The sequence below is a fragment of the Globicephala melas genome, chromosome 20 (genome assembly GCF_963455315.2).
Source record: "Globicephala melas chromosome 20, mGloMel1.2, whole genome shotgun sequence".
In the NCBI taxonomy this organism is placed as follows: domain Eukaryota; kingdom Metazoa; phylum Chordata; class Mammalia; order Artiodactyla; family Delphinidae; genus Globicephala; species Globicephala melas.
In genome coordinates, this window is record NC_083333.1 from 10,770,606 (window position 1) to 10,790,742 (window position 20,137).

At 46.2% G+C, this 20,137-nt stretch overlaps 2 protein-coding genes across 2 annotated transcripts in view; one reads left to right on the top strand and one right to left on the bottom strand.

Moving 5' to 3' along the window:
* The window catches only part of RABEP1 (rabaptin, RAB GTPase binding effector protein 1), a 248,969-nt gene that overhangs the window by 152,653 nt on the left and 76,179 nt on the right, over positions 1-20,137 (bottom strand). The gene's annotated exons all lie outside the window — the stretch shown is intronic.
* SCIMP (SLP adaptor and CSK interacting membrane protein) lies at positions 840-19,643 on the top strand. Its single transcript, XM_030861640.3, has 5 exons — positions 840-980; positions 10,031-10,154; positions 12,150-12,213; positions 14,580-14,653; positions 16,464-19,643. Exons 2-5 carry the CDS (start codon positions 10,037-10,039, stop codon positions 16,637-16,639), a joined length of 432 nt encoding a protein of 143 aa, XP_030717500.1. The 5' UTR covers positions 840-980; positions 10,031-10,036; the 3' UTR covers positions 16,640-19,643.

Consider the following 20,137-nt stretch of genomic DNA (forward strand, 5'->3'; position numbering starts at 1 on the left):
CCCACACCTTTTGGGACTCATGGCTATTTCAGATCATTTCTTTTTCATGAGAAAAACTCGAGTTTTTTAATACACAGGGCATGACCATTTTGAAATAAATTGAGAGGTTTACACTCAGGACTTTTTCTCATGAAATGGGCTAGTATAGGTGAGAAAATGTTAGTTGGAGTGCATTGCGTGTCCTAAAGACATTTTGCGAAACATGTTTTTGTTTTTTGGGTTTTTTTTTCTTTTTGGCTGTGTTGGGTCTTCGTTGCTGTGCGCGGGCTTTCTCTAGTTGCGGCGAGTAGGGGCTACTCTTCGTGGCAGTGCTCAGGCTTCTCATTGCGGTGGCTTCTCTTGTTGCGGAGAACAGGCCCTAGGCACACGGGCTTCAGTAGTTATGGCATGCAGCCTCAGTAGTTGTGGCACTCAGGCTCAGTAGTTGTGGCACGTGGGCTCAGTAGTTGTGGTGCACGGGATTAGTTGCTCACAGCATGTGGGATCTTCCTGGTCAGGGATTGAACTCATGTGCCCTGCATTGGCAGGCGGATTCTTAACCACTGCGCCACCAGGGAAGCCCTTAAATGCGTTTTATTTATGTGAATATATGTGTAGCTGTCACACTGTAAATTCTACATCTTAGAGGAACCTGGTTAAAGGAAAAAAAAAAAAAAAAGCAGATTCCTGAATAAACCCAAAGTCTCCAGAATTCCCTGTGATGGACAGTGAATGTGATTTCTGTCACTGAGTCCCCGGAAATGCCTTTTGGGGAAGTGAGAGTCAGAGTTGGGGGGGTGGTTTGCTTTTAGCCTTGTCTCCTACCCTGACACTACCCAAAATCGAGTGCTTTAGGCTACTGGAGTACAAGCAGAGACAAGAAAGAAGCTGCCACTCCACCCTGCAACGTCTGCCTGGCCTCTGCTTCCCAGCCAGCTGCTTGACGCCCACGGCCAAAGGCAGGAGGAGAGCAGGGAGCCTGCCCAAGGTCGCGTGTCCAGGTGAGGTGCCTTAGAATCAGGATGCCCAGTACTTGAATTTCAGACCCTGGATCCAAACCGCCTACTGCTCTGCATCATTAGAGGGGAAGTCTGCCAACGGTGGAGGAAAGAGGGGAAGAGGCCGGGGCATCAGTCATTCAGTCGTATAGAAGAGAGGCTGAACTCCTTTTCTCAGAGACGTATGGTGCGCCTACCGTGCTCCAGGTGATGTTCTAGGCACTAGAAAGAGTGGAAAAGGAAGCAGCCAGGCCCTTGCTCTCCTGGAGCTCACAGGCCAGTGTGGGAGACAGACAATGAACATCAAATAAGCCAACAGACAGCTGTTACAGTAAGAGTAGGCAGGCTCAGATGGAGGAAAAATGCATTTAGCATACTGATCATAACATATTGCGGGGAGGCAGGGATGTCTGCCCCTCCCCCAACCCGGCACCCCGCCTGTTGACTCTTCCTAATTCAGAGAGAATGGGAGCTTTCGGTATGAGCTCTCAGCTTCCTGCCCCCAACCCAGTCTGGTTCCCCTGAGCAGCACAGCCCTCTCTCCACCCTTGTTCCCTTTTAAAAGTGGATTCTTCCATCTGGGCCCCTGAAGGTAGCTCCTGCTCTCTCTTCTATCCCTGTATCTCATTTTGTCCTCTTTCCTGACACCTTCACAGTATATAAACACGCTGACTCTGCATTTTAAACAAACAAGCTCACTTTCCTCCCTTCTTGAAATTCAGGCTTCCCTTTCCTTCTGGGCTTTCATCAGGCTGACCAGAGCTCCCTTTAAGCTGTTATCAGAGGAGGGAATGAGATGCAGAGTCTGTCCTGAGGACAGGATGATTGAAGAGAAAGCGGGGGAGAGAGTGCAGGACACTAGCTCTGGAGCGGGGAGCATCTGTGAAGCAGGGAGGGGCCCGACAAGCAGGGAGGACTATGGCCAGACTACAGGGTCTTCCTGGGTCTTGTTAGTCCGGCAGGAACTTCATTCTTATGTCATATTCGGTTATGACTATCCTCTAAGGACTCTGGATAGGATTCTAGGATGCTCCTGCTCCTGCCAGCGCCCTGGGGAAATCCTGAGGCTCCACTGAAGTCATTCATACCCTAGTAAAAATCAGTTCCTCTTCCTCAGTGTCTGGCACACCCAGGCAAATGGGAAGTGGGGAGAGGAGGTAGTGTGGAACTTTGCTCTGAAGAGAGTGATTTAATGATGGAATTCCATCATCACTGTGACAAGCAAACAGGAGAGGTCTTTGGGTTCAAGGAGTTTTTTTTTTTTTTAATTATTTATTTTATTTTTGGCTGCGTTGGGTCTTCATTTCTACCTGCGGGCTCTCCTCTGGTTGCGGCGAGCGGGGGCTACTCTTTGTTGTGGTGCATGGGCTTCTCATTGCGGTGGCTTCTCTTCTTGTGGAGCACGGGCTCTAGGCGCGTGGGCTTCAGTAGTTGTGGCATGCAGCCTCAGTAGTTGTGGCTCGCGGGCTGTAGAGCTCAGGCTCAGTAGTTGTGGCGCAGGGGCTTAGTTGCTCCGTGGCATGTGGGATCTTCCCAGACCAGGGATCGAACCCGTGTCCCCCGCAGATTCTTAACCACTGCACCACCAGGGAAGCCCAAGGAGTCTTTTTCAGTGCTTTCATTCTACTCGACTGCTGTTGCTACTGCCTATGAATGTTGCAGGGAACAAGCCTCCAGCTTCCTCACCTGCCCCAGCTGGGGGCTTTGCAGGCTGGCTGGATGCTGTGTTCCTCCCCGAGGTCTGAGAACCAGTTGGAGTGTTTGTTAACAATGCTGATTCCCGAGTCCCACAACAGACCTACAAATCAGAACTGGGAGTAGATAGAGTAGGGACATAGGACTCTGGTATCTGCATTTTAATACATTTCCCAAAGGTCTGGCTTGGTGGTCACAATTTAGGGCCCTGGGTTTGGCTTCTGATTTTTCCACTTACTAGATCTGCAACCTTAGGCAAGTTAATTGAGCTCTTCTAAGTTTCTATTCTCTTATCTGTAAAATGGGATAAATAATTATGACCTGCCTTATAGAGTGGTTGAACTCATGGTAAAGTAGCACATAATGTACGTTACTTTTCTAAAATGCATTTTCATATTGAGGTTCTTATGATTTGGAACAAGTCACAGCTAAAAGCTGAGGTCTTGCCAATATTGGAATTTTTTGACCGAGGGTTCTGCTTTCAGTTCCGTTATGGTAAAATGGGAGTGATAAGAACACCCCCCAACACCAGGTTATAATAAGGATTAAATGATAACATGTATGTCACTGGTTCTCAACATTGGCCTCCCATTAGAATCATCTGGAGAACTTGACTAAAACAAACAAACAAAATCCCAATGGCCAGGCCGCAGGTTGGGAACTTCCGACATTCCTCAAGTTCTTGCCCCAGCTTTGGTGCCACACTGGATCCTACCCTCTTCTGGTCTATACTGTACCATGGGCCCCCACTCTGGCTCACAGGGCCCTGTCTTATCTCTGAGTCCAAGTCCACCCTTGAGAACCTTCATATGACCTCAGACTTTTTTTGGGGGGGGCGGTGTGGCCAGAGCTGGTCCAACCCTGAACCATAGGTCAGCAGGTCCCAGGCCATGGGAGGGTGAGGACCTGAGTCCACAGTACAGGTGAGGTGTCCTGGCTGCCGGGAGGAGGTCAGGGAGCTTCAGGGCCTGACCTCAGTCTTGTCAACTGGGGGAGCATCTGGTGGACACCATAAATGGAAGAAGGAAGAGTAAGAGAACTATGGGAGCTGCTTTTAGTTATTAGCTATCGAGGGCCTTGATGTGTCAGACCCCAGGGCGAGGGCTTGAGGAATATCTGAAGTTCCCAACCTGCGGCCTGGCCACTGGGGTTTTGTTTGTTTTAGTAAAGTTCTCCAGATGATTCTAATGGGAGGCCAATGTTGAGAACCAATGATAACTTAAGGATTAAGTTATCACTTAATCCTTATTATAACCTGGTACTGCGGGTGTTCTTATTACCCCCATTTTACAGATAAAAAGAGAGAATTCAGAGAGATTAAGCAATTTGCTAAAGGCAACACAGCTAGTCTAAGACTAGATTTAACTAGTCTAGTTAACTAGACTAGTCTAAGTCTAGATTGACTAATCTAAGATTGTAGCTCAGCTCTGTCTGATGCCAAAGTTTGTGCTCTTTTTACTCTGCCAGGCTGACACCAAGCTCATAAATGTTTCTTTTCATAAGAGACCCCTGTCTGTCCCCAGCCTTGTGGCAGGTCTCCACTGCTTCTTCACTGGGTCAGCAACAACGGGCGCTCTGTGGTGGACTTCTGGTCAAAGATGGCAGAATTATCACTGACCTTTTTTCCTTCTGGAGACATCAGTAGAAGGCAAAAAAAATGAAAATTTAAAATGTATAAACCCATGGAACAACTTTAACTAGAATCTTATTGCCGTATGAGGATGAAGTGGTTCATGTGGTGCCCCACTCACCCCAAGATGTCCACATCCCAATTCCTGCAACCTGTGAATATGTCAGATTACATAGCAAAAGGGAACTAAGGTTGTAGGTGCAATTGAGGTTGCTAATCAGCTGACCTGGAGATGGGGTGATGATCCTGGGTTATCCAGGTGAGCCTAATGTAATCACAAGAGTTCTTGTAAGTGGGAGAAGGAGGCAAGGGAGGTCACATGTGGCCAGGGGAGAACTGTTAGAGAGATGCAATATTGCTGGCTTTGAATATGGAGGAAGGGGCCATAAGCCAAGGAACACAAGGTGGCCTCCAGGAGCTGAAAAGAGCAAGGAAACGGCTTCTCTAGTGGAGCCTCCAGGAGGGACCCAACCCTGCCCATAGTTTGGTTTTAGCCCAGTGGCATCATGCTGGCCTTCTGTCCTCCAGAGCTGTAAGATAATACTTGTGTGTTGTTTTAAGCCACTGCATCTGTGGTAATTTGTTGGAGCAGCCATAGCAAACAAATACACTTTGTTTCTAATGACCACTGCTGCCTGGGCTCCCGCCTCCCCCAGTGACATTTCAGTCCAATTCCAAAACTTTTTAGTTACTTTTGATTACTAAGCAGACTCATTTCAGTTTTAAAAATTTAGTCATGCTCATTTAAAATCTTCCGTCTTGGGACTTCCCGATGGTCCAGCAGTTAAGACTCCACGCTCCCAATGCAGGGGGCCCAGGTTCGATCCCTGGTCAGGGAACTAGATCCCACATGCTGCAGCTAAGTGCCCACGTGCCATAACTAGGACCCAGTGCAGCCAAATAAATAAAAATGAAAACTTCCCTCTTATCCTTGACTCAAATCTCCCCCCTTTGCCCAAGGAGGGGAGTAGAGAGAGGAGTGAGGGCTGTCTCAGCTCCTTAGCTTCCCCGCATCTACTTCCCTGGTATGAGATTGAGGAGGAAAGACAGGGACAGACAGTTTTCCCCAGGAAGTCTCCCCTCACTGGACCATTGCTGCCGATCAAGTTTGTGGTGTTGGGTGGAGACTCAACCACTGGCCCTTGAGAGGTCCCTTGTGGTCCCTTGAGAGATTCAGCTGCATCTTTGGGCTGGCTGCCAGCATCCTCTCATGCAAACACCTCTTTGCCCCATGCTTCAGTAGCACTCAGGAGGTCTGCACCCCACAACCTTATCTACTCCAGGCCTGGCAACACAGGTGGGATTCAGCTTCCATACCTTTACAGGACCTGAACTTGACCATGCAGCTGTGACACACTCCCCACTGGCTGTACTCCCTGCCATCTCTCCCCAGAGCTCTTTTCCCCTCTCTGGGGACACCCTGGCTATTAAACTAGCCTGGTAGTCCAGAGAACATCTAACTGGGAACGGGATGTGGTTCTCGTGGGCCCCCTCTCTCAGCTGCATTCTTCCAAGAAGACAAGCTCTTCTTGGTTCTGTTGAAAAGGCCTCTGTCAGCAGTCCATGGGGAAGAGTGCTATTTCTCTGATCGTAGATTGTGGGGAACTTGGGAGTTTCATTCTCAGCTGTGGGCCCTGATCATTCATTCTAGGGAATCCCTTGGGCCCTCACCCCACCATATCACTACCACATCAGTGCTCCTTTCAAAGTAAGGTATCTTGACCCCCATTTGGCCTTTCCTTGATGATTTGGAGGCATCATGACTAACATCAACAGAGGAAGGCCCTGTGACACAGAGAGAAGGCGTTCCGCCCTCCCTCCTACCTGGGGCAGGTCATTTCACCTCTGTCTCAGGCCCCTGTCTAGAAAAGCCTATGGTGGTGAGGATGAAATGAGGTGAGCAACGAGAAAGCTCTTGCAGAATGCTTGGCGCACCGAACACTTGCGAAACACCTGATGGCAATTCAAATCCATTCGATTTGTAAGCAGAAAACTGCAGAATGCTTACCATTCTGCATAGTTCTGAAAAGTGACCCATTGTTTCACTTTCTGACACCATCCTACTTCCTCTTTCTTCCCCAAGAATCTGATGAGAATAACATTTCTTTGAACTTGAAATATGAACAATGGGAAGCTACGCTATATGGTTAACTGGCCCTTTTTTCAATGTTATCAAAGTAAATGCAAAAGTTAAAAAAATCAAGGAATTCAGAGGGTTTATAGTGAAAAGTCACAGCTGCCTGGTCTCCCACTTCCCTCCTCCCGTCCAGTCATACTCTTCAGATGCACAGTTTTTAACTCTATGTCTGGTTTCTATAGCTCTAAAGAGTATGTTTATGTTTCTTGTTGGAGAAATCCTTCAAGAGTAAAAGAAAAAGATGAAGAGATAGAAAATATGAGGGGAAAATTAGACGAAGAACGAGGAGACATTTAAATAAGAGAAAAGAGAATGAGTGTCCATCAACAGATGAATGGATAAAGATGATGTGATATATATACACAATGGAATGTTACTCAGCCATAAAAATGAATGAAATATCACCATTTGCAGCAACATGAATGGACCTAGAGATTATCATACTGAGTGAAGGAAGTCATACAGAGAAAGACAAATATTATATGATATCACTTATATGCAGAATCTAAAAAAATAATACAAATGAACTTATTTACAAAACAGAAACAAACTCACAGACATAGAAAACAAACTTATGGCTACCAAAGGGGAAGGAGGAGAGGGATAAATTAGAAGTATGGGATTAACAGATGCATACTACTATATATAAAGTAGATAAACAACAAGGATTTACTGTATAGCACAGGGACCTATATTCAACATCTTCTAATAGCCTATAATGGAAAAGAATATGAAAAAGAATGTATGTATATATATATATATAACTGAATCACTTTGCTGTATACCTGAAACTAACACAGTATTGTAAATCAACTATAGTTCAATAAAAATAAATAAATAAGATAAGGAGAAAACGGAGGGAAGAAATTTCTGTCCATCTGTCTATCTATCCATCCATCCATCCATCCATCCATCATTCCATGTATCTATGTATCTTTTTTTTTTGTGGTACGCGGGCCTCTCACTGCTGTGGCCTCTCCCGTAGCAGAGCACAGGCTCCGGACGCGCAGGCCCAGCAGCCATGGCTCACGGGCCCAGCCGCTCCACGGCACGTGGGATCTTCCCGGACCGGGGCACGAACCTGTGTCCCCTGCATCGGCAGGCAGACTCTCACCCACTGCGCCACCAGGGAAGCCCTCTATGTATCTATTTATCTAACTGGTTCCCTAGAGCTAAAGAAGGTGAGATTCCAATTTAGGTTTGAAGAACAAAGAGGCTGCCTTCTGATATGTGGCATCTTCTTAAGTCCAGTGCCCTTTAATCACACTGGGCTCTGCACAACCAAATTTCACAGGCCCGTGCTGAGAGCCAAGGTTCCATTCTCCATGGTCTTCCTTTTTCCCTTTGGTCTTCTTCCTCTCTTCCTTTCTTTTGTGCACCCTGAGAAGGTGATCTACAAGAAAACATCTGCTGAGTGCATGCTTTGTGGGGCAGATGACACTTCACTCCCTTAAGAGTGAATCCCCAGCACGTCTACCAACATCAATAAATGACAAAAACATAATGTTGAACAAAAAAGTAAGCTGCTGAATCATGTTTATAGAAGAGTACTAGTTACATGTGATTGGTTTGCCACATATAACTTTCTGAATAGCCAAAGAACATTATATTGATCAAACCAAACCTTCACAAAAGAAATGATGTTTGCAACTAAAAATCCAAATCGTTATATAGCAACTTAATAAATGAAAACACTATGCCAGGAATACAAACACATGTTTAAATAGTAAGCCAAGTCATTAGGTCTTTGTAGTAATAATGGCTTTAGCAGCAGCCTAATTTGGCCCCTGTTCCTTGGCCCCCTGCCTGGATCCCCACTGATGTTAATAATAGCTCAAAAGCATGAATCAGAAATGGCAGTACATGAACATGCATGGGTGAGTTTCCATTGGCTAAATGGTGACACAGGAAGGTGATTCTCATTTAACCAGGACACGTCTGGATATCTCCCAGGCCTCAAGAATCTTCTTTTTTTTTTTTTTGTCTGTGTTGGGTCTTCGTTGCTATGCGCGGGCTTCTCATTGCAGTGGCTTCTCCTGTTGCGGAGCACGGGCTCTAGGTGCCTGGGCTTCAGTAGTTGTGGCTCGTGGGCTCAGTAGTTGTGGCTCGCGGTCTCTAGAGCGCAGGCTCAGTAGTTGTGGCACACGAGCTTAGTTGTTCCGCGGCACGTGGGATCTTCCCGGACCAGGGCTCGAACCCATGTCCCCTGCATTGGCAGGAGGATTCTTAACCACTGCACCACCAGGGAAGCCCCAAGAATCATTTTTATTTTAACATCCACATGCACTAGCAAAGTGTCCATTCCACAGATGAGCAGAGCCCAGCCCCGCCCCCAGCTCTCCCTGAATTCCTGGAGGTCCCTCCTAGGAGTCCATCCTGCAGCCTGCTCCCCACCGTCACTCGGAGCCTGGCAGCTGCTGTTCTACTTGCCCGTGTGTCACCCCTGGCTTGAAAAACCACTGCACACATGTCATTTCTCCCCAGGTTCTGTTCATACAAGCTTCTGTTGTCCAATTTTATTGAAGATTTGATGGGAAAAGACAATTACAGCACAGCATTTTACAGGCAACAATTGAAGACTGAATATTAGATGTAACTTTCCTACAAACGCATGGGTCATTTTCCACCAAGGGGATTTTCTACTGATGCTCCAACTTTCTGCTCTCTTCTTTTTTTTTCCCTAGCTTTATTGAGATGTAATTGACACATAACATTGCATAACTTAAAGGTGTACTACCTGTTGATTTGATACACTTACATGCTGTATAATGATTACCCCCATAGTGTTAGCTAACACCTCCAATTGACACATAACATTGCATAACTTGAAGGCGTACTACCTGTTGATTTGATACACTTACATATTGTATAATGATTACCCCCATAGTGTTATAGCCAACACCTCCATCACATCACACAATTACTCTTTCTTTCTTGTGGGGAGAACATTTAAGACCTACTCTCTTCGTGACCTCTCCCTCTGCTCTGACCCTCTTCCCAGTCTCTCCTCCTCTCTAGTCAGTCAGGCTTTAGCCCCCAAGTTCCTGTTACTAATTCAGTTTGCTTTGCATCTTTACCTTCTCCCTCTGACCGTACCTCACTCAAAGAGACCCATCAAGGTTATTTTTCTAACCCCCACCTCAAAAAACAAAAAAGCTCTCAAAATCCTATCTCCCCTGTTATGAATTAAGTCTATGTTGCCCCTTCAATATAAAAACAACTGCAGAGAGTTATTGCTTTAAATGGCATTTCCCTTCCTGCTGCATGTTTAACAGTATAAGAAAGAACAGTGAATATGTCTACAGTTTCTAGAGTAACTAATAAGTACATGTCTTACCTCTAATCTTTGTAAATTCCCTGCAAGGTAGTAGACAATATCACTCCCATATTTCAGATGAGGACCCTGAAGCTTGGAGAAGGTTAAGTCACTTGCCTGAGGTCTCCCAGCTGCTAATCATCAGGGTTTGACTGTGAACCAGTGCCTGCCTGGCCCCTAAGCAGATGCAGCTGCACAACATGGTAGATAACTGCCCCCACCACCCCAGGAAGCCTTTCACTCATGCCTCATTCCTCTCTCTCCATTCTTCTCAGGATCCCATGGCAATGGATTGGTGGAGGGACAATTTCTGGATCATCTTGGCTGTGGCCATCATCGTTGTCTGCGTGGGCCTGAGCATCTTCCTGTTCTGTGTCTGTAGGTGTCTGTTTAGACAAGGTAATGACCATCTCATTTGGGCAGGTGGAGGTAGGGGAGGGGAGGGGTGATTATCAGCGTATTAGGGCTTCTTCAGGGCAAAAGATTAGTTCTGGGCCTGCATAGGCTGAACTCTGGATTTAGCATCATGCATTCTGGGTTTGAGTCCTAGCCCTGCCACTAATTTGTGTCTCTGGGCCTCAGTTTCCCCCTCTGCATAGTGAAGGGAGGGAGGTTACCTAATCCCCAAGAACTCTTCCAGCTCCATCGGTTTGGGTGAAAGCAGAATCTGTTTCAGGGCACACTGTGCACTAATGCTATCTCTCTTCGGTGTGGCTGCCAATCACAGCATCCTACCTCTGGGACTTGAAAGGGAGTACAAGTCCATGGAATGTCAAAAACTGTCTTGAGTCCAACCACGTCAAGTTGTATACATGTTGCATACGTGAAATACGTACAGCTTTTTGTATGGCAATCATTCCCCAATAAAGTGGTCTAAAAAAATGTCTTGAGGCATGAAAAATGGACTCATTCCATGATCAACACGTTTGACCACTATGATTGCCTACTCTAAGACCATACTCTGAATTTTCTGGTATTACATCTGCCTCGGATAGAGGTTCTTAGCATTCTTGGACATAAATAAGCAGCTTATTGGAGGATAAATGTAACTTTAGATGATCTACAAGTGGGTTTCTACTTTACCATTCATCTCCAGAAACATGAAACCCTTGATTCAATGGTGTGTTTTCTTGAGATCCTATCCCTTTACATAATGACCTAGGCCTGGAGTATACCTGGGGATGGTAAATACACTGAGAGGTACAGCCATCTTGCCCTGGGGCAACCTGGGCAGGCACCCCTCCATGATCAAGGCACTGTCCTCCCATTGCATCTGGGCACAGCCTCAGAATCCTGCGGAACCAGTGCTGAAAGGTCAGGGCTGTTCAAGAAGTGAAAACTTTTTGTCATTCTTCTCAATCTCTTTTTAGAGATAAGAAAATTAAGGTTCAGAGACAGGCAGAACCTTGGTTGAGGTCTCCTAGGAATTGGTAGCAGAGTTGGAACCAGAACGCAGGTTCACTGGGCTGCCTGTTCAATGTCCTTTCCCCTCCACCCCTTGATGGTAATCAGTCTTTTTTAATACAAAAAGTGTATTCTAGCCCCTATTGTTCTCTATACATTTTTTAAACATTTCATTTTTAGATATGGACAAAAATATGATCCTGAACAAAATCTTTACCTATTCTCTTTTAACTTGACCCACTCCTATTAACAAGCAGGTTATAATTAATAATAACTTACATGTCCAGCATATCACAGTTTACAAACTGCTTTTCCCATTCTTTATCTCATTTCCTCCCAACCATACTTTTGGCTATTCACTCGACCAGTATTTCTGAATGCCAGCTATGCGCTAGGTAGATATAATACTAGGCAATGAGGAAACAGGCACAGCCCACAATGGATAGTACCTAGACTCTGTGGTCAGACGGCCTGGGTAAAATTCTGGCTCTAGGACTTCCCTGGTGGTCCAGTGGTTAAGAATCCACCTGCCATTTGCAGGGGACACAGGTTTGATCCCTGTTCCGGGAAGATCCCACATGCTGTGGGCAACTAAGCCCGCGAGCCACAACTACTGAGCCCGCATGCTGCAACTACTGAAGCCTGCACGCCTAGAGCCTGCGCTCCGCCAAAAGAGAAGCCACCACGAAGAGAAGCCCACGCACTACAACAAAGAGTAGCTCCCCCTTGTCGCAACTAGAGAAAGCCCGCATGCAGCAACGAAGACCCAGCGCAGCCAAAATAAAATAAAATAAAACAAAATGTAACTACATCTATAAAAAAAAATTCTGGCTCTATCACTTATGAGCTCTGTGTCCCTAAGTCTGTTTCCTCTGGATGGTTCTTCTCCCACATGTCCTGAACCTGCCGGGTCTCTGATCTCTTCTAAACTCTAAAAACCACAACTTTTGATAATTCTTCCTAAATGAATATGCTTATTTGTTTCCTTAGGCAAGAAACTCGAAATTGCCAAGCCCTTGAAACAAAAGCAGAGAGATGAAGAAACGATGTATGAGTAAGTGGGGGGGAACACTTCTGCTTTTTAATTTCAAGAACCACCTGTTCACTTCCATTCTTGCGCCCGCGCTAAGAATGTGTGCCTTAAATTCCAGGGAAATATCGTGTCTGCCAACTCTCCCCACTGTAAGGGGAGAGACCTCAGGGCTTTGGGGGTGCAGGGCACCACCTGGCTCTCTCTGCTCTCCAAGTCCTCCCAAGTCTCGTCTAGTTTGATAGAGGTCACAGGTCCGGCGCTGTGTTCTGGCTAATTCAGTCTCCTGAGGCCAAACTGATACAGAAAGACCCAGGGCCCCTGGCAAACACAGCAGGCATTCACCATCAGTCACATTGTTAGCATAAACTATCTGGCTAGCCCAAGGCCCCTTAATACAAAGACACTCTTATCAGGCAGGATATTCCAAGGGTTTAGAGATTATCTCCCAGAAGCTGGTCAAGGGCCAGTCCTTCCTTTAAAACATAGGCATAGGGAATTCGATGGCGGTCCAGTGGTTGGGACTCTGCGCGTTCACTGCCGAGGGCCTGGATTCAATCTCTGGTCAGGGAACTAAGATCCTGCAAGCCACATGGTGTGGCCAAAAAAAATTTTAAGTAAAAATTAAAATAAATAAATAATGTTTCTTAAAAATACAAATAAATTAAAAAACAAAAATATGAAGTCATTCTAAAGTGACTTTCGTTGGGGCTCAAGGGATTCAGCATATAACAGATCTCTTCCCCTCCAATTCTGATCCCCTTGAGGAGTCAGACAAATGTATCCTGCAGTTAGGTAACCAAAGTATTGCCTTTATTGAGGATAAAACTGACATTGCAGAATGTGGCTCTTCTCCATGGCCAAGATTGCTTCCTAATTCAAAACCAGGCAAACTATCCTGCATGGTACATAGGCAGCCCTGGACAGCCTCAGGTCTCCCCTACAGGGCAGGGCCCTTTCTCTGAATGGCAAAGACTCAAGCAGAATATATACTTTAGGCAGTCAGGCCGGCTCTAGAGGAGAAAGTGGGAGAAGCTAGATTTTTCCCCAAGTCAGGTAAATGTCCCTCCTCTCCCAGGAAGAGCCACAGAGGGGCTGAGTGAGGTCACTGATGGAGTGAGGTCACTGATGGCACTCTAGCCACATGTCCCCTTCTCCACTCACCCCAGCAACGCTTCTGCATTCCAGGGGACTTAAGCACATACAGGAGGCCAAAACTCAGCTCAGAAGAATCTAGTACCAGTTTGGAAATCAGAGTACACAGAGGGGATGGGGGGTCTGGGTAAGGAAACTTTCTTGGAATCTATCTTTTTATTAAAACTTCTTACTGAAGTATAATATAAACAGAAAAGTACACATGGTAAGGGTACAACTCAGTGAATTTCCACAAACTGAACAGAGCCGGTAGGTGACACCCAGATCAAGAAACAAAATTACCAGCTCCTCAGCCCCATATATTCCCTTTCAGCCATTAAACCCCAAGGATAACCACTACCTGAAATAGTATAGCCTCGTTTTTCCTTGTTTTTTATGCTTCATATACATGGAATTAGACAGTATGTGTTATTGGTGTTTAGCTTCTTCTGCTCAGCCTTTTTTTGTGAGATTCATTGTGTGTAGTCGCAGATTGTTCCTTTTTTTTTTTTTTTTTTTTGTGTGGTACGCAGGCCTCTCACTGCTGTGGCCTCTCCCGTCGCGGAGCACAGGCTCCGGACGCGCAGGCTCAGCGGCCATGGCTCACGGGCCCAGCCGTGCCACTGCATGTGGGATCTTCCCGGACCGGGGCACGAACCCGTGTCCCCTGGATCGGCAGGCGGACTCTCAACCACTGCGCCACCAGGGAAGCCCTAGATTGTTCATTCTTATTGCCATAGAGTATTCCACTGTGGGAGTGAACCATGATGAATTTATCCATTCTACTGCTGATGGGCATTTGGGTAGCGTGCAGTTTGGGGCTGTTATGAATAACGCTGCGATGAACATTCTATAATGTATCTTTTGGTGATCAGCAGGATATATACCCATTATTGCTGTCACATGGTATGTGTACATTTAGCGTTAGGAGTACATTTGTTTTTCAAATCAAAATACACCTGGTGCTTACCTCCCCCTTCTAATCCAGCTCAGATGAACACAGGAAGATGAGCTCTAAGTTATAGTACTTCAACTCCCTTCCCTCAAATCCAGCTGGTCCCTGGGCTAAAGGAAATGGTTTCTTTAGAGTGCCAGTTACAAATGGGATACAAGACCTAGAAAGGGAAGGAAATGCTTCCAGTTTTCAGGGACCAAGATTTGAATGTTCAACTCTATCCACTTTCCTTGACGTTTTCTTTTAAATCAGTAGGCGTGATCAAAACCAAACACTGACTCCTCTTCTTCCTCTCTTCCAGGAATGTTACCAATCAATTCTCAGTTCAATTACCCCCTCTGCCACCCAGGGGTGTGCTTTCTCCAGAAGTTGCCTGTGAGTGTATTTTGCTGATAACAGTCTCATTCAGGGTAGAATAATAAATTTATCTTGATGTTTAGTCAGCTTGGGCTGCCCATAAAACAATAACGTGGACAATGTGGCTTAAACAGCAGTAATTTTCTCACAGTTCTGGAGGCTAGAAGTCCAAGATCAAGGTGCCAGCCAATCTGGCTTCTGGTGAGGACTCTTCCAGGCTTGCAGATGGCTGCCTTCTCCCTGTGTCCTCACATGGAGGGGAGAGAGCTCTCTGGTGTCTCTTCTTATAAGGACACTAATACTATTGGATCAGGGCCACACCCTTATGACCTTATTTAACCTTAATTACTTCCTTAGAGGCCCCATCTCTAAATACAACCACACTGGTGGTTAGAGCTTCACCATATGAATTTTGTGGGGACACACACATTCAGTCTATAACACTGGAATTTGCAGATGGCAGCAACCTGTTTTAAAGGGATGAACTAAGTTTTAAGGGGGCAGAATAAGTACCAATGCTTCCAGTATTCAATGTGTGAGTTCATATTCAAATTCCAGCCTGCAGCATGGGTATAAAGGAACACTGGGCCTCTCAGATGTCCTATCAGAAAAACTCTGCCTGGTTCCCTTGACTGGAGTGTTCTTCCTTAAGCTGTATACAGAGCTGGCTTTACCACACCTTTCAGGTGTCAGTTCAAATGTCACCACCTCAGAGAGGCCATTCCTGACCACCCTATATAAAGAAATCCTGCTAATTCTCCTTATGAGGCTTATGGCAATAATCCTAAATGGGCTTATTTAGTTATCCTTCATTTGTTCATTATCTATCTCCTCCATTATAATATAAACTCTAGGAAATAGGTGCCTTTCTTGTCTTGTTCACCACTGTTTACCCACCACTAAGAACAGTGCCTGGAGCTTAGTAGATAATGGATGAAAATGTTTTAACTGAATGGATAAATAATAATATTAGCTAACATTTATTGATCAGGCACTGTGTGTCAGGTCCCATGCTAGGCACTTTATAGGTACTATCTCATTTAATCCTCTCAACACCTCTATGAGGCAGGTACATTATTATGTCCCTCTGACAGAAGAGGACACTGAGGCACAGAGAAGTTAAGCGACCTACTCACGGCCACAAAGCTAGTGACTGCTGGACCCTGAAGATGAACTTGGATCTAACTGCAGAACTTTGTGTGAAATGAAATGGTGCTTGTTTTTCAGGTTCTCTTAGGAAAAGATGAGATTGCGGTGAGGCAGTTCCAGGCCCCACCAAAGGTGGAGCTGAGCTGTTTCACTATCTTTTTCCTACCACTTCAGTCCATTTGCTATGTACCCATCCTCCACTAATTCCACCTTTTGAAAACACCACTGCCCACCTCCTTCTTAGCAGAGGGATTGTGGACATGAGCAATTATAGATAGTTATGGAAAGCAGTGTAAGTCACTGTGAGGGATGTGCCCAAAAGGAAATACGGTTTGTATCACTTCCTTATGAGAACTAGTATCTATAAACACAACACTACTCATTTGGCTACTAGCTCTGGTCAGCTTCTTGTCTAAACTTGTTTCATGGTTCCTACTGCAGTGCAGTCAGGCAAAGAGACACGGGAGTCAAGATGTCTGACCAATATTTGCCACTTACTCACTTGGGTGAGCCTGAGACTGTGTCATGTCTGGGCTTTAGTTTTCTCTGTAAAATGGGGATCTGGTCCACCAAGAAGTGGGAGGATCACCGAAACCCATGAAAATCATGCAGAGCCACTTGGTCAAAAATATATAAACACACAATAGCTTTGCATTTAATACCTTTTTGTGTATTCTAGCCCCACAGGAAACCCCAAGTCGGCCACCAGCTGCATACGCATCAGTACCTAAAGTTAGAAATAAGAAGACAATGGCCGTCCCAAGCTATATTGAGCCTGAAGATGACTATGATGACGTTGATAACCCTGCACATATGGAAAACCATCATCTTGAAACAACCGCTTCTTCTTTTTGACAAGCAGAAGAGGGTTCGTTCACACAGCTTATTTTAAACCGTCAAGAATGGTCGAACTTCAGTAGGTATCCAGGTCCGAAAGCCAGTGGTAATGGTACGAGCTCTGTAAGATAAGCACTTCCTGAATCGTAGATGAAGAAGCATCAGTGATCAGATAATCGCAGCCAGAGGAAAGACGCCCATGCTCAGCTCTGAGGAGTCAGTCCTTGAGCTTCTGCTGAGTGAGGTTCCAGGCGGGGGACCACTGGGTTCCGCCGTCCCCACCCGTGAGGAGACACTCAATTCCCGGCACTCTTCCCCTGTTTGTGTGGTTCTAAGTGATCTTAAAACTTGGTGTTTGATTGTACAGAGCCTCCCAGGCTCCTAGCCCCAGCACAGCCCTCACCAAGCACACGTCTTGCCCCCCACGCCCCATCTCCCACACTGAGCGGCTACGGGTGGTAGTTACAGCTAAGCGCTCTTGCGCGCAAGCCACCCGTCACGCCTTGTGTGTCCTTCAAGGGTGGGGGAGTGTTTTTGTTCTTGTGGACCCTCTCCACCTACACAATCCCAAACCCCAGGGCCTTGCTATGATGTCAGCCAAACTGACCACAGAGACCCAAGTTCCCAGCCAGCGTTTTTCCACTGCTTGCCAGCTGCACCATAACAATCAACAAAGAACAGAAGTCACCTTCCAGACCACAGGACAGAAGTTACCCATAGAGGTGTTCATTTTGTATATTGGGGGAGCTACAGGGAAAGTAGGTTTCCCCAGGAAAAATCATGGGGAACAGGAAAGAAAGGGGTGATTACGTGGCAGATTCAAGATGAGAGTTCAGGGGGCTAAATACCCTCCTCCGATATTCTCATTACTGTTTCCTCCCTTGTGTAGAGTTCAAGGCAAACAGTGTCAAGCCCCTCCCTGCCAGATCCCTGTCCCCAAGTGGCCGGGAGGCAGAAACTCCAATACAATATGCTGCAGCTAATGACATGCCCGGGGAGCTGGGCTGTTATCCTGTTAAACAAGCGTCCTAAGGGGTCGCCAAGGCCCATGTCAGCTTTGGAGGCCCTGAACATCATCGGTCCCTTCAGGTTGATCTGCTAGAGCCCGAGGACTTGACACTTCTTTCTAACCAAACTCACAAGATGCTGACTTCTAAGCGACCCCTGGGAAATCCAGCTAACAGGCTTGCAGGGAGAGCACCATGAATGGTGAAAAGGTGACCCTTGGACTGAGCTCCTCCTCAAGAGATGGAAAGTATGTTCCTGCCATGTTTAAGCTTCCGCCCTCAACCACTGCAGGAGCAGTGGGAACGTGTCCTTCCTCCCCAGTTCTCTCTTTCTAGACTCCAAGGAAACTTCCAGCCTCTTATAATACCTCCTTTCAGGTCAGTGGTTCTCTAACTATGGCCTTAGGGAACTCTGGTATTCCGTGAGCCAAAGAGAGGACTCGTTTCTTAAATTACAGGAAAAAAAAAAAAGGCTAAAGGATAAAAGGGTTTCCCATGTATGCTTTCCCCTTGTAAATTGTCTGTAAACCATCCACATCTCTGCCAAAAGTTAAAAGTAAATACCAGATACGTGTTAATTCCTTCTTGGTTTCTGGCCACCGCCATCACCTGGTTCTCCTCCTGCCTGACTGGCCTGTCTCCGCCTTATTTGCGAGCCTGCTTCCTCTGAAGCCTCTCTTCAATGCCAGTCTTTCTCAGGGTCCTGTCCCTGTCCCCACCCCCATCTCGCTCCACACATTCATGAGTGACCTCACTGACACCCAGGGGCTCAGTTTCCCCTCTATCATGAAGACTTCCAGTCGCAGGCTCCAGCTGCGCTCTCTCCTCAGTTCCAGACCAAGTCGCCCCCAGGACATCTCCGGATGCCTCTCCCATAGGCCCTGCACAGTCAACATACGTTGAAAAGAACTGACTACCTATCCCCACTTCCAAACTTCTGGTGCTCTGCTATCTTCTTCATTGTTGACGTCAGAAACTAGCATATGTCTGGAGTCCTTCTCTCCAGTGTTCCCCACTTTCTGTTGATTGTGCCTCTCAATAGCTCTCTGATCAGTCCACGTTCTCCTTGGATGTTCCTAGGTCATTGCCAGCATTTGCCAATGAACTTCAACAGCCTCCCAATTGGTCTCCTGCCCCTGGCGTCTCACCCTCCAATCCCCTTTCTACATGGCAGCCAGTGACTTTCTTAAGTGAACATCTGACCACTTCATTCCCCTGCTTAAATCTCTTCTTTACACATTATCATCAGAAAAAGCCCAAACTCCTTAACTCTTGGGTTACCAGATTTGTCAGGCTCTGGTCACTGGTTATTTCCTGCCAACGCTCTCCTTTCCCACCACCTTGCAACTGCACTCCACCAGTTTTTTGCTCCATCCACTTAAAATGACTTTGTCCGTGGCCTCTCTTGCCCCTGTGACTATGCACAGTACTGTCCCTTTGGTCTGGAACATTCTTCCCCACCTTATGATCCTTCCCATCTCTGCTTAGAGCCTTACCTCACCACCCCGAATTTGGGTTTAGTGCCCTCTTAGAGGCTCCCTTCTCATAGCATTAGCTGTAGCTACCTGTTTACCTGTCTTTTCTCTCCACCAGACTGAAAGCAACATGAGGACAGGGACTGTGTCTCTCTTTTCCCCACTGTTTCTCTGTTCCTAGCACAGTGCCCAGGAACATTGTAGATGCTCAATAAATATGCTGAATGATGATTAACTGAATGAATGAATGAACTCCTCTGGGATCCCACTGCTCCCCCTGTACTTGGCCCTAAAGAAACACTTCTAGCTCTGCATTATAATTGCCTAGTTACTTTTCCATCCTCCTTCCTAATCTGGGGGTTCTTTGGGGTGGAAGCTATCTGGCTCACTGCTATATTCCCAGTGTCCATCTCAAACCCTAGTACATAGTAGGCACTTAATAAATATTTACTGAATGTTTATCATTAATGGAAAACCTACCAGTCTGACGAAAACAAATTATTTTCCTCTGGGTGTGTGTAACTTGGTTGCGATTTTTTACAGGGCCCCTGTAATAAAACCATGTTTTCTGCCAACAAAGTTGTTTCCAGTTTGGATGATATAATTAGATATATCAGGATTTCACAGGATCTTTCTTTTTTAATATTTATTTAGTTATTTATTTGGTTGCACCAGGTCTTAGTTGCATCACACAGCCTCCTTAGTTGCGGCTCCAGGGCTCCTTAGTTGTGGCTCACCGGCTCCTTAGTTGTGGCATGTTCTTAGTTGTGTCATGCATGTGGGATCTAGTTCCCTGACTAGGGATTGAACCCGTTTGTTTTTTTTTTTTAATAAATTTATTTATTTTTATTTTTGGCCACATTGGGTCTTTGTTGCTGTGCATGGGCTTTCTCTAGTTGCGGCGAGCAGGAGCTACTCTTCATCCCGGTGCGCAGGCTTCTAATTGTGGTGGCTTCTCTTGTTTCGGAGCATGGGCTCTAGGCACGTGGGCTTCAGTAGTTGTGGCACACGGGCTCAGTAGTTGTGGCTCGCAG

Bases quoted from the DNA above. Each gene is read 5' to 3' on its own strand.
- SCIMP (XM_030861640.3), top strand. From the start codon at position 10,037: ATGGCAATGGATTGGTGGAGGGACAATTTCTGGATCATCTTGGCTGTG. The intron at 12,214-14,579 runs GTAAGTGGGGGG...CCTCTCTTCCAG, and splicing joins GATGAAGAAACGATGTATGA to GAATGTTACCAATCAATTCT. The intron at 14,654-16,463 runs GTGAGTGTATTT...TGTGTATTCTAG, and splicing joins GCTTTCTCCAGAAGTTGCCT to CCCCACAGGAAACCCCAAGT.